The sequence below is a fragment of the Strigops habroptila genome, chromosome 4 (genome assembly GCF_004027225.2).
Source record: "Strigops habroptila isolate Jane chromosome 4, bStrHab1.2.pri, whole genome shotgun sequence".
Lineage (NCBI taxonomy): Eukaryota > Metazoa > Chordata > Aves > Psittaciformes > Psittacidae > Strigops > Strigops habroptila.
Window position 1 is genome coordinate 86,222,923 of NC_046358.1, and position 13,830 is coordinate 86,236,752.

General features: G+C 48.1%; 1 protein-coding gene across 3 annotated transcripts in view; it reads left to right on the forward strand.

Moving 5' to 3' along the window:
- IL21R (interleukin 21 receptor) overlaps window positions 1-13,830 on the forward strand; it is a 19,128-nt gene continuing 5,298 nt past the window's right edge. For 2 of the 3 annotated variants that reach the window (XR_003991166.1, XM_030484366.1), the window contains exons 1-8: window positions 1-299; window positions 6,035-6,075; window positions 6,709-6,783; window positions 9,832-9,937; window positions 10,586-10,782; window positions 12,126-12,277; window positions 12,685-12,862; window positions 13,170-13,266. Coding sequence is in view for 2 of the 3 variants with exons in the window: in XM_030484366.1 (XP_030340226.1) it covers window positions 6,729-6,783; window positions 9,832-9,937; window positions 10,586-10,782; window positions 12,126-12,277; window positions 12,685-12,862; window positions 13,170-13,266 (785 nt within the window). In the remaining variant the exon portion in view is untranslated. Of the gene's footprint in view, window positions 300-5,523; window positions 5,572-6,034; window positions 6,076-6,708; window positions 6,784-9,831; window positions 9,938-10,585; window positions 10,783-12,125; window positions 12,278-12,684; window positions 12,863-13,169; window positions 13,267-13,830 lie in introns of those variants that run through there. The other variant, XM_030484367.1, reaches the window with a different exon arrangement.

The following is a 13,830-nucleotide window of genomic DNA, read 5'->3' on the forward strand; positions in this document are numbered from 1 at the left end:
GACAGGGGTCTAGGCTCCCAGAGAAGGCTGGCGCGGAGGCTGTCTTGGGGAGAGCATGCTTTCCTGTGGACTGAATGTATTCAGCGTTAGTGAGGCATCTGGGAGATGCTCTGGGCACATTTTGCATGCTGCATGAGAGCTGTAGGTTTCTGTTCCAGATGGACAGGGTGAGTTCACAGGCACAGTCATTCCTGTTTCTGTTTACCAGCATGTGTCTGGTGATTTCCTAAGAGAAGATACAAGCCTCTGTGCGGTCCCTTCCGTGTGAGCAAAATGTGCACAGTCACAGCTCTGTGAAGGTAAGACCTTTTCCTCTGGCAGGAGCCAAAGTGGTGTCCTCCTACTACAGCCTTCATGCAGAATGGGTTCAGACTTCATGTATATTGGGGAAAACAAGAGGCTGAGTCCAATGTTGGTGGCTACAAAGAGGTGACTGGCAAAAGCAAAAGGGAGGCGGGAGGGCAGGGTGCTGGGGTCTCTGTAGGTGGCACTCAGCATTCCCCAGAACGAAAGCAATGCACTGCTTCCTCCTCTGCAGCACCCTGCCAGCTGGGGGGCTTTGTTGTTTTTCAGCCTGCTGCTTTGCTGACTAACACCTCCGCTTTCTGCCTCGCTCATTCATGTTTTACCCTATTTCCTGAGCTTTGAGGTGGTTTCTTCTATTGCTTTCCCTTCCACTAGAACACTGTTACTCATGTTTCAGCTGTTCTCCTGCCATTTTTTACTCATTGCTTATCATAATGTATGATTACCTTCTTCCTAAATGTCACCAACCAGTAAAGGTGCCTTTGACCCTAGAGTTATACCAGGTCTGTATCTTTGACAATGCAGAGGATATTGTCTTAATTCTGTTGTGATAGGAAGAAAATACAGATGTAGTATTGTTTGTGTGGGATTTTTTCCCCCCGTATCATGACCTTGATAACTGCAAGTATCACTAATTCTCCTTTCTAGAGAAAGGCAATGTCAGCTCTGACTGTTATTTCCTCTGTGTGTATTTATTCTTGCTTATAAATACTTACAGATGTTGTCCTTCTAGTCATGGCAAAATGCTCTTGGGTCATCAATAGCTTTAGCAGAGTCTACCAAGCCTTTCCTGCTGCACCCTTCACACTTGTTTCTGGTGAATGTTGCCACTGCAGGCTCGGCTGAGATTACAGCTGGATGAAAGTAGTTGCCTCTTTTCTCAAATCAGCATAAATCCATGGCAATTGAACTGCTTCAGGTCTCCAAGTGCTCTGCTTTTGGGGCTGGATTCAGCTGCCCTGAAGTGTCTTGGAACCTCAGGCATAGAGGTGTCAGTGCCCTCACAGCACAGAGCAGCTCAAGAGCTGTGTGCTTGTGGAGACAGTCACCGGGCACTGAGCCCACTGGCTTGCTTTGTTCTGTGCAGGAGATAGGTCTATACTGTGTGCCAGGTGGCAACAAGTATCAGGGCCCCTAGAGATCCTGCGCGTGTGTAGGATCATGGCTCTTCCCAGGCTGCGTACGGTGGGCACAGTCCTCAGGACTGAAAGAGATCTGGTGGGTCACACTGTGCTGGGCTCCCAGCACTGAGGAGCCAGTTGTATGTTAAGCATTTGCTCTGCAGGAGCAAGACTACGTGTTGCTCTTCACATTGCAATACTTGCACAGCTTCACATGTGCACACGCATGTACTTGCACATGCACACATGTACGGGCACAGTGTATTGTACTTAGACTGACCAGCCTGACTCTCCCATATCTGTAATTTCCCTTACAGATACCTGAGGAGCCCTGAGGTCTGGGTGAGAGTTGCCCCCTGCTTGGGTGTGCATCTGGTGCCTCAGGCTGCCTGGCTGGTGGTGCCATGCTGCGCCAACTATTTGCACCTCCTCTTGCGGTGTGGTGGGTGCAGCAGGGGCTGAGCACAGAGCCTGCTCACCCTGCACCCAGCTGCTTTGTGCCTGCTTCACTGCTGCAGTCTCCTTGGGTTATTCCAGCTCCTTGTTCTTTACCCTCCTTCCACCACACTATGCTGCGCGTGCAAAGCCCCCTTATAGCCCTGCTCTTTTTCCTCTTGCCCAAGGACACAAGGAGCATGCATTGAGCTCCTTGCAACCCATTTTAACGTACGCAGAAGTGAGTTGGCCTGCCCGTCCGCAGTGTCAGCCTTGCAACCTGCAGAGCGCCAGCCCAGGCACAAGCTGCAGGCCGGAGGCCAGGGCAGGGGTGAGCCCCTCTACCCTGCAGGAGCCAGACCAGCTCCCTGCCTGTGGTCTGAGGATTGGTGCTGCTGCTCTGGGCCCAGGGGCCATTCTGAGGACAGGCAGAAGTGCAGTGCAGTGGCTCTTTACTGTCTCTGATGGGATACACACTGTACTGTATAGTTAGGTTTGGCCATTTAATGCTCTCACACTGATGCCTCCCCACTGCAAAGCTCTAACCCACCAGCCCCACTATGACCTTTTAGTTTGGAGGCTTGTGAGTTGTTATCTACTCTCCCACCTTTTTCTCACATGAGAGGAACAGAGCAGAGCAATACAGTAATAAATGTTGTGTAGGTGTTTAGACCCGAATTCATTGCCTCCTCTGCTCACCACATCCTTCTATCTGCACAGTAATACTGATACAGTGGTGACGTCAACCACCATTTATCACTGTATTCCAATACCTACAGCCTGGGTTGTGCACAAGCAGGCTTTACCCTTACTCAGTGCTCATGAGACCCACCTGCTTTCTAGCTCCTGCGCACGCAGCGTCTGCGGCCGCAGTGGTGATTTAGCCAGGCCAGCCATGGACGTGTTGGAAGGCTGAAATGGACGGTTGAGAGGACAGGGCAAGGTAATGTTCATGTTTTCTCCAACTTTCCCTGCTGCCAGTTCACTACTGCTTGATATCTGTGACTTCACTGTAAAGCTTTCTTGTAGCTGACGTGGCCCTTGTGCCCCCGCTGTCATTGCTGTTGGCCTCTACTGGACAGCTAGAGAATCTTTCTGTCTCCCTGTTGCTTGGGCTTTGTGATTAGATGGTGGTGTATGTTGATAATGCACTTTTTTTCAAGAAGAAAGCTCTGTTTTTTATACAGATGGTGACTGAGAGACTTTCACGCTTTTTTGCTTGGGTGTAGCAATGACATTTATTTTCTCATGCTTGGAAATACCGAGGGGGCTGTTTGGTTTTGGTTTTTTACTTCAACTGAGTTCTTAATTAGGGTTCTTTTGGGGAAGTTTGGTAAGCATATACATTTCCTGGAGACACTTCAAACTGTGAGCTCAGACTGCTTCCATCTTTGGCAGCTTATAGCACCATATTACCAGATCCTTCACTAAAATCATCTTTGTGTCTGTAAATGTCTGTGTCTGTATTGGTCATATTTCTTATTCTTTGGTATATCAAAACCTGGTGGTATCATTTACGTGTGCACATCTATGTGAATGGCTAATCAGCTTTATTCCTGTGCTCTCACACACTGTTCCCTAGGACACTACGGAGTCTGCAGCAGTGATGCTTAGCAGCTGTACAATACTTCACATGTTATAAGAATTAAATAGCTGTGTTTCAAGGATGAAGCTGTTTCAGAGTCCCCATTTCACAGAGAAATTGAAATGAGGTGGTAGAAAGGACTTTTCTAATGCCAGACAGAATTAAGTACCTGCCTCTGCTCATTGCCAACTGCCACTCTTCCCTCCAAGTGAACAATCACACGAGCAAGGTGCTGACACACGGAGGCAAATGGAAGAGTGTAACAAATGGAGGGATGTAGGAAAGGCAGGGGTGTTAATCCCAGACTGGGACTGAAGCTTGCAGAGGCCCTGGCTGGAGGAAGCTTCAGAACAGGGTCTGCTATACATCTCTGTGAAGCCATGAGGTCTTTCAGCCAGCAAAGACCACAGAGACACTGCTGCAGAGCTGCATATTTCCCAGCTATTCTGCACATGCATCCATATCTTGTCATAACAACCTGGAGCACAGCCAGGAGGTCAGGCACACAGCACCGACACTTTCTGTGGTGCACTTAGAGGTAGCAGTGCTTTCCCACCACACTGAGGTAGGAGAACTGTGCAAGAAGTGAAGGAGATAAGCGTTGGACTAATCTGTATGCACTGGCAAGGGTAAGAGATGGGGCAGTGAAGTCCCTGGTGAGGAAGTATCGCCTCCTTGCTTCAACTGTATTAGCAGATCCTACTGCTTTTCTGTCTTATTATTGCTACTGTGCTCTTATTCAGGAAGCTTCCTTGTATGTTAACCCCTCTCCAGTGTGTAATGGCAGCCTCTGATGTCTCCATAAAACATCTTCCTGATGAGCTAGTTGTTTTTACTTTTTCCAGTTCAGTCCTTCCTGTACCATTGGATTGATGGTACTATTCTCTGAGCAGAGGAAGGAAAATAGGAATAGCACTTTAAAGAAACCACAGTCCAGCAGCTAAAAACAGCAAAGACTTCCCTTGCATTGCTCTGGCCATTTAGGCAGGAATGGGGGTAAAATGAGGGAGCTACAGAAATATCATGAACATGAAACATTGGGGCACTGCCAGTTGGATTGTGAAACAAGCAGTGGGGCTGCAGAGCCCTCCTGACGGCCCAACCCTTCCTTCCTCTGCTGAAGAAGAGGTAGCAAGTTGCCTTTCTCGGCCCTACCGGGTGGCCAGGACTGCAGAGCGTGACAGTCCCACAGCGGAGTGACGCTGAGGTGGGCTTTGCCGCAGGGCCCCGGGCGCTGTGGCTTGCGCTGGGTTACAGCCAGAAGGAGGGCACAAAGGGCTGAGGGGAACAGCAGCCCCGCAGGCTGTGCTCTGGGGTGGGAACAGGCCCCTTTGGGCAGCTTGTTGTCTTCCTAAGCCAGGGCATCCCTGCGTGTTCTAAGCCCAGCAGTAACAGGTTCTAGGTACTTCACAGGGAGAAGGGTGAGGTAAAAAAGCAGCGGACAGCTGCATGTATCATGTCTCCAGGGCAAGCGACACAGGCCCCAGTGGCCGGTTCTTCTGTTAAATGTGCTGCAAGGAACAGGGGCCTCGATGCTGGGAAGTCATGACCAGAAGCTGCATCAGGAGACTGCCCGCCTTGAGGGCATCCGTTTTCATGGTGCAGGCAGTCTTAGCATGAAGTCAGGTGAGCAGGTTCCGGATGGCAGGAGAACATTCTCAAAGGAATGAGAATTTGGAGAAGAGCAGTGGAAGGACGAGTGGGAGCACAAGGTGGGTTTAGACAGTGGCCTGTGTCTTATAATCAGGGACTGCACCATCAGAAATAGTGGTGATGACAATAGCTATCATACAGAGAAAACTTGAACTGGGACCAGAGGGGTTGAGAAAAGGCATTTCCTCAAGGAAATGTATGCTGCAGAAGGAAGGGCTGGAGTGTGGGGAAAGAGCTTCTGTCCTGCTGCTCGCAGCAGCTGAGGCGACTAGCAGAGTGCCTGGGGCCCCGTGCCGAGCTGCAGCATGTGCTTCACCTGCGCGATGCCTTTGGCAGGAAAGGAGGGGCAGCAGCAGCACGGCTGCTCCCGCCGCAGCCCTGCAGCCATGAGGTGTTCGTTGCTGATCTCATCTGGACACTGGTGCCTTAGAGCAAGGCCCTGAGCCCATGTGGGGCTGCAGGGGCTTTCTGGTGACTGCTAAATTTATTTTGCTTTCATTATTTGAGTAACCCTGGGAAATTTTTAGACACCACAAATGTTCTGCGGGTGGGAGAGGCCTCGCTGGCGTTCTCTGCTGGGCGCCGGCCTGCGTGCTTGCTGCTGGTGCTGGGGAGGTACAGGCACCCCAGGACCTGCTCTTGCACCTGGGTCACAGAGCCCCCAGTGTCGGTATCGACACAGACTGGGACATGAAGGGATTGGGACCAGCCTGAGGAGAAGAACTCCCAGTACTCTGCAGGGAGCTCATTTTAAGTCTTTCTGTGCACATCTGTGTATTTCTGTAAATGTTAAATGCGGTGAAAACACAGCTTTAGTGTGTTATGTGGCTTGAGGGGTTGGTCTTGGAGCGGAGGCTGTGGATCAAGCAGTCATTTGTATGTGATGCTGTTTCCTCATACTGTTGTAAACATCCTGCTGTCCTTTTCTCTGTAGGTTCTCTTCACCAAAGCGCCCCAGGGCAGCCTTTCCCTGAAGTGAGTAGTGTACATCGTTCTCTTCTGTGCCATATGGGAAGCTTTTTTTTTTTTTTTTTTTGACTGGTTTGCCCTCCGGGAGTCCCTTAACCAGGAGCTCCACGGTTATTTAACCATGAGTAGAACAAACCAATGAGTTCTCACAAGCCTTGCTTATACAGACCCACGGGGACATTCAGACTCTGGCTAATTCACTGTACAGATATTGAAGCCACAGCAGTGTCACTTCTCCCAGTTGCAAACCATTTCTAGTTGCAGGAAACCAATGAAAAAAGTGGGTTAGTGCTTAACCCAAGTGCCTTCCTGTTGCGTGGATAGACTGTGGCTGCAGTCACTTTCCTGCCTTCTCTGTGCACATGCTGCTGGCAAGGAGCAGAGATTTCACTGACTTGTTTATCATCAGTTAGCAGGGTTGTTGGTTGCTCTCCTAACCCATGGAGTAGGTACACAGAGGAGAGCTGAAATGACTTGCCTAAATTAGGCACTTTACTTTTAGATATTTAAATTAAAGCAAAATTAATTCCACCTCAACCTTCAACATATGAGAGATGGCAGAGATGAACTTTTAATTGTTTGTTTGGGGTTTTTTAAGGTGTGCAGGTTTTTGATTTGGTTTTGTTTTTTTTCCCTCAGGACATCCAGTCAGAACCAACATGAGGAACAAACTGTGGCTCAAGAGTATTTCCTTCTTCCTCTTATTCCAGTACAGTAAGTTCCCAGATATCTCTTCCAGGCTGTACACCCATAGGATTTATCTTCATGGCTTATGACACAGGCCCTGCTGAGATGTGCATGCTTCTAAGTTGTCATGGGACAGCAAGCACAAGATAGGATACCAGGGGAGAGGGTTCCATGGGATAATGAGTTATGGAAGAGGCTCCATGGGTAGTGGAGGACACACGCAAGAAGCTGCACAGCTGGGCAGAGCTCAGCCTGAGTGAACACCACCCAAACCCCACCTTTGCCATAGGAAAGGTTCTGGTGGCCAAGACCAGGATATCCCTGGGGCTTATGGCTGCTGTTGGCAGGCCAGCCAGGGACAGTGGCGTGAACCTCTCCTGGTCTGAAGCCGCCTTGCTCAGGACTGCACCATGCAGACAGTCAGACCCCACACCCCCCCCCTTGCTGGTTCCTACCCATTGTGCAAGCTCCAGCTGACTCAGAGCTGGCTTTCTGAACAGGTCAGCTGGACAGAAAAAGGCAGCTACAGCAGTGTCTGCAGGGAGCAGGCACAAGTTTTAGCGTTTACAGGCTGCTTCTAAGCATTGAACCTCCTCCAAACCTAAATTAGCAGAAAAGATGAATTCTGAGGTTTATCTTCCTGCCATACAGGACCATTGTGATGTCTGATCTGAATTTTGGGTAACACAAGCCAGGGAATTATCCTGTACTAATTTCAGTTTGGACCAAACTAGATTCTTGTATTAAAAGTTTTTGATTTTTTTTTCTGATGCTGTCAAGGATGGCTAGTTCATCCTAGATCTATCTGGGTTTGCAACACTTAATTATTTCCTTCACAGTAAAAAACTGTCGTCTTCTTAATTCTGTTAACAGATTCCTGCCCAAAGATACACTTGCAGCTTACCAGCTACCTAGGCATAATAGTCCATTTGGCTGATGAACATAACAGCATAGAAGAATACTAATTAGCAATCTTATGAGATTATTAATACTTGCAGCCCTCTCTAAAGGAAAGCAAGGGATTTATAACCCTGTGTTTGTAGGAGAGTGAAGTTTAGGCTAAGGAAGAAAAAGTCTGTTGTTCAGGACTCTGGAACAAACCCTGTTTGTACCAGGGCCCTTGGAAGAGCCTACTCAGGGCTCACAATGACAAGTTAAACTTAATGAAAATTTTAGAACAAAATTCTGAAGTCAGCATGAAATTAAAAAGTCAAAATGAAACAAAGTGACAACCACCTAATTTGAATAATTTACAGTTTCATAAAGTGTATGTACATCCTTGGGCCAGGCTGTCCCAAGCATCCTCAAGTTTCTTTAGTCACCATCCTGGCTCTCTGGGGGCTGCAAGTGCCTTGAACACAAACCTGAGTGCTGCCTAGAGCTCATGCAGGGAGAGCAGCGTGTGCTCTGATCCAGCAGGACTAGGAAGAAACTTTTGTAATGAATGACATTAGTGGGAAAAGTTGGACTTTTTGTTTTCCTTTGAACTTACTCTGGCCTAGAATTGGGCTGCACCTTCCACTGGATATGCCTGTTGTGCATCGTGATTGTAAATGCAGAGACAACTTGTTTTGGAGGACTGTGGTGTGATCTTGAGGGTGGAACGGTGTTTCTGGTCCATCAGAGCACCCCTTGCCTGCATTCCACATTGGTGGTTGCTCTTTGTCCACAGCATTCTCTTTAAAATCAGGCATTGTGGTTGTTAAGCATATCATGTAAGCCTGCTTTCAACGTATGCAAACAACCCTTCTGAACACAAAGCTTGTTCAACAGGGGAAGGGAGGAAGCAGGGAAGCATCAGAATGACAAAAGGAGGTGAAGCATCAGAGGGCTTGGGTGCCTGATGGGTGTGAAGTGACACGATTCCCATTGGGCTGGGGGCAATGACACGTTCCATGGATGTAACAACCTTGACATCTTCCCCTGGATGACGACAATTTTATTCCCATCAAAAAGGGGTGATACTGTACATGTAAGAGATGAATAGTCACTCTAGTAGGCATGGTTTGCACCAGCATCTCCTACAGGCCTTTCCTCACTAGTGTAGTAGCAGTGTCTCTTGTAAGCCCAAGATGCTGTCAGGAGAGGACTCACCAATGCAGACATTTCTCACGGTGCTGCCATCTGCTCTGCCATGAAATCCAGGGAGATAAGTGTGTTATGCACAGAACAGCAGTGCTGTTGTACAGCACATTCCAGATTCTGATATGTGAGCAGAGCTCCTGCGGAACAATTAGAAGAGCATAAAAGCTGCTTTGTGAACACTTTCAAATTATCTGATTTTTTTAATGACCAGCATAAATTCTACAATTTCCTCTCAAGTTCTCTTTAGAAGTCTGTTTCAGTTTAAGTGGTTAATACATTGTGCTTGTCACTTTAGTATCAGTATGATTTATGGAAGTTCTAGTAACTACAAATTTGCAGGGGTTGGGTTTTTTTCCAAAATTCCATTAAAAACATATTCCGAGCCCCTGGAGCTGCACATGAAAAGCAATGATGCTGCAGATAGATAGCAAGCTACAAAAAAGTAGTAAGCAGAGAGCATGGTAAAGAAAGAATTACTAAAATACCGCTTTTTAAAATGTGCAAAATGCCCTGTCCGTGCCATAAATGAAACCAGCAAAGAACAGAACTCGATTTAGGAAGTGGTATCATTAAAATTGTTTCAATATGCTGCTCTTCCTGATGGGGTAATCATGCCTCGTGCTGCATAAGCCAGGGCTCTTGCAGAAAGAGTATGTGACTCTGCTATAGTGACTGTGTAAGAGGGGACAGAGATAATTTTGGCAACTCAGGCACAACCTGAGCATTTCCTGTATGTTGGCATGCCATTTGCTGCTACTGCATTTTTAATAGATTTTTGTTTGACACTTATCTTGCTGTCAGTGACTTGCTTCCCTATAGAGGTGGAACACATCTTGCACTCCAAGACTGGAGACTTCTGGGGGGGCTGTCACAGAGTGGGCCGTTACCTTCAGGTTTAGTGGGAACTCTGAGGACCATGTGTATTGATATAAAGTTCTGCTTGCTTCACCATGGAAGTTGATATTGTGTTTTCTCTTCCCAAACCTACAGCTACGTGTTGTGAAAACCTCACTTGTTTTGTGGACTATGTACAGACGCTGTCCTGTGTCCTGAGGAATGACTTGGGTGCCAGTTCATATAACCTCACTGCAACATGGTGCGTCTCAGTAGGATGAGTAAAGTGAAGTTAGCAGGAACTTCTAACATGGCCATAGCACAGTGGTGTCCTTCTGACCCCTTTGTTAGGTAGAAATCTTGTTCTTGCTGCCATGCTGGCTTTTACTTGGTGCTTCACACTCCAGTTATCAACTGGCACCTCCCTTGACAAAGGATCCCTGGTTCTTGTGTCCACTGACTGCTCTGCTTGCCACTGACTGCCTCACTGACTCTGGCTTCCTTGGCATGTTTTCTCTCCTACCCTGGGAATACCTTGCCTTTTGCTGCTGTTAACAAGGGACTTTCACTCCTATGTGCTGGCAGGGCTCCCGCAGTTTGTCCAAGCCTCATGTGGCTGCTGCTCTGCCCCAGCAAGGACGTGGGTGCAGTCCTGGGCTGTGCAGCCCTGGTCAGCACCTTTCCTTTCCACAAACACTTTTCTACTGCTCTCACAGATCTTAAGCTGAGCAAAGAGAAGGTGGGGGGGCAGACGGACGACAGGCAGACACAAAAACTGTCAAAGTTCAAAGATACATTTTTATTTGAACATGTTGCCTTTTTTTCCCTCATTATTTCTATGCCTGGTGCTTTAGTCGAATCACAGCATGTGGTAGATGTGGACTTGTTTGATTTTTTTGGTGGTTTTTAGGGTTTCTGAGGAAGTTCCAGAAAACACTGTGGCTGCCTGCAGTCTCCTGCAATTGTCCAGGAACACCAGTCACACAGAGTACATGTGCACTGTGGATATGACTGAACTCCTGGCAGATATCAAAGTCCAGGTGGATGTTACAGAGATAGCTAATAAGCAGCATGTGATTTCCAAAGGCTTTTATATGTCTGAGAACAGTAAGTAGAAAAATGGTGGATTTGATAAATACTGTCTGACCTTGTATCTGTCTCCTAGATAGTCTGGGCAAGGAGTGAGCATGGCAGGCAGTGCTGGGGGGTTGTGTTTGATGTGCACTCATCTACACAGCACTGTGCTCTTATTGTAAACTGCAGAAACATTGATGCTTGAGGCTGAGCTTGGAGCTGGCTTAGTCCCAGCCTTTTTGTGGGGAAATTTCTTTTCCCCATGAAGCAAGAGGTAATAAACTTAGACTAGTCTCATATGTAGACTATGCAGGTGTTTGTTCTTGGCTAGAATCTGAAAGACAGGAGGAATTTAATTGCAAATGCCACAAATTGCAAATTTTAATTGCAAATGCCACAAATGTCCTCACAGGAGTCCCAAAAGGCTCTTGCAGTGGATACGTGAACCAACATGACACCCACCTTGTGGGTGGCACAAGGTGTCCCAGACATAATGAATGTGCCAGTTCTTTCTGGGGCAACTCCAGAACTTCCACGTGACAGGAGATTTGGGTGCAGCCATATAGTTGACTTGGAATGCTGGTGTGTTCCGAGTTGTGCGGCAAACTGTGGCGAGAAGGGGTGGTTAGGCAGGCAGACAGGCCCCGTGTGGCCATGTGAATAAGGATTTATCTACTTGGATTCTTCGCAAATTAAACTTTATTTGAGAAGTGTCATCTCTTTAAAAAATACCACAACATTTCAGGAAAGTCTCTTGCCTCCACTGACAGGTTATCATGATGCTTTGGATGCCTCCTAGGTGTCCTCATACAGGGGCATCATAGCTCAGTGATGGACCCTGTAGACCTAGTGCTGGAGTTTGTGCATTACTGCTTTTGGATGTATGAAAACAGCCTGCAGGGGATACAGAAGCTTGCCTTTTAGGCATTTATGACACAGGGATTTGCACTGGGTTTATGCAGTGTCCACTATCATCAGCTTTTCCTGATGTCTGTGTTACACTGAAGGGTATTTCCCTAACTGTGCAAGTGACCATGACTGCACAGAATCCTCGTATGCCATGAAAGAACAAGGTGCTGTATTCTTTGTTTCCCAGCAGGTATTAGCCCCTTGTGCTATCTTCTCCTGCTCCTTAGGTGATGCGGAGGTTCAGAGACAGGCAAAAGGCATGTTTAGAGAAATGCGCTGAGGTGTGGGGTTCTGTGCGTGGTGGCTCAGCCTGAGAGGCAGCAATGTTGTGGGTGTTGTTCTGGGGAGGGGGGGCCCACCCTGCCAGGGCACGTTTGCTCCCTGCTCACTCTGCATTGCTGATACCATGCTGGGCCACCTCTTGTCTGCAGTGATGTTGGGAAGGGTAACACCATCCTGTCTTTCAGTCAAACCACAGCCTCCATTCAATCTGACTGCTGTGTTCTCAGAGGGTTACAATATTTCTTGGGAAACCATCTACCAGAACTTTCCTTTCTACTTTTTGAATGAGGAGCTGGAATATCAGCTGCGTTACAAGAGAGGGACTGACACCTGGGAGGTAAGTGAGATGTCAGTTTACCACCAAGTAGGACGTAGTAGCAAAGAGGGGGCCCTCACAACCAGGACCAGAGCACTGGTGGGGAGAAAGAGTTTTCATGGTTTGGAAAAGGTGTCGCTTTGCTTGCCTGGACTGAAAACAGGTAAAACTGAAAAAAGAATCGAGAAGCTGTTTAAGAAGTACTAGCTCCTGTGTGGAAGGCTGATAGTTCATTTACTTCTCATGCTGTCCTGCATGGAAGGATCCCTGAGGGCCCCATGCAGCTGCTGCCCGACCAGAGCACAGCCTTGCAGAAACAACATGAGAGCAGAGGAAATGACTTTGCAGGGCTCCTTGCTGGGTAGCTGTGAGGATAAGGTAGGAGCATTCACTCCAGCCCTGAGTGTTTGGTGTTTCATCATTCACAGACTTGGAAGACTAAAGCTGTTCATGAAGATAAAAGGACACTGGTAATTCTGCCACAGGAACTCCACGCAAACACTGAGTACGAGTTCCAAGTGAGAGCCAGACCCCGAGAAGGCACTAGTTACCATGGATTTTGGAGTGAATGGAGTCATCCGCTGACATTGACAACTGGCCCTGCCGGTACACACAACCAGCTCTGCTTGCCCTTCCAGCCCAATGGCAGAGAATACTTCTAGAACTCCAATCTAATTAATTAGAAAAAATAGTCTAGTAAAGACAGGCATGTTTGGCTTGCTTACTGAGTACATGAACCCCAGGCCTGGGCTGATATGTGCTGTTTATACTGACCTTCTCACTGTCCTGCAAAGCCTAGTGTCCCTAAGAGAAAGTCTGGGGTAGAAGTTGAGGGTGTCTCCTCACCATCTCTTGCTTTTTGACCAGGGTAAAAATGCAAGGTGAGCCTGAATGATCCTGTCTCTTTCTCCAGCAGTGACACAGAGAGCAGGCATGGGATGGCTGCTGCTGTTGGGTGGTGTCGTGGCAATCACTGCCTCTATCACAACCTTTCTGGCCAAACAACAGAGGTAAGAATGCTTCAGGGAGCTGGAGTAAATACTGCAATTCTGTCTTGCTAAAGATGGGTTATTCACATGCAGCCTTCTTTGCATCTTGTGTATCCATGCACAGACAGCAAAGTATGGTCTCCAGCCGATGTACTGCCAAGAGCGCCTTGCTTTTCTCTGGGGCTCTGCTGCCATTCAGCTGCCTAGGACAAGACAAAGGCACATGGGGATGAGCAGGGGCTACCCAGCCTCGGGCTGTTCTCCTGGTCTTGTCTGTGCTCTGCATTTGCCAGACGGGAGCAGTAGCCATGGCTGGCCTGTCCCTTTGCAGAGTTGACACAGGCTGCTCAGTGCTGGCTGGGGGCTCGCTACTTTTCGGAGGGTCAGGTGCCATTGCAGAGAGATGGGGTGCCTGCAGCACAGCAGGAACGGTGCTGGGCTGCTGCACAACAGGGCTGGCAAAGCCCCTGTCCACAGAAGAAGTGCACATGGCAGAGTTCTGGCCTGGAGATGCAGACCAGGGGCAGCCTGAGGGGAAAATGCATTTCCAGCAGCTCATGCTTTTCCAGGGAGGAAAGAAAAACC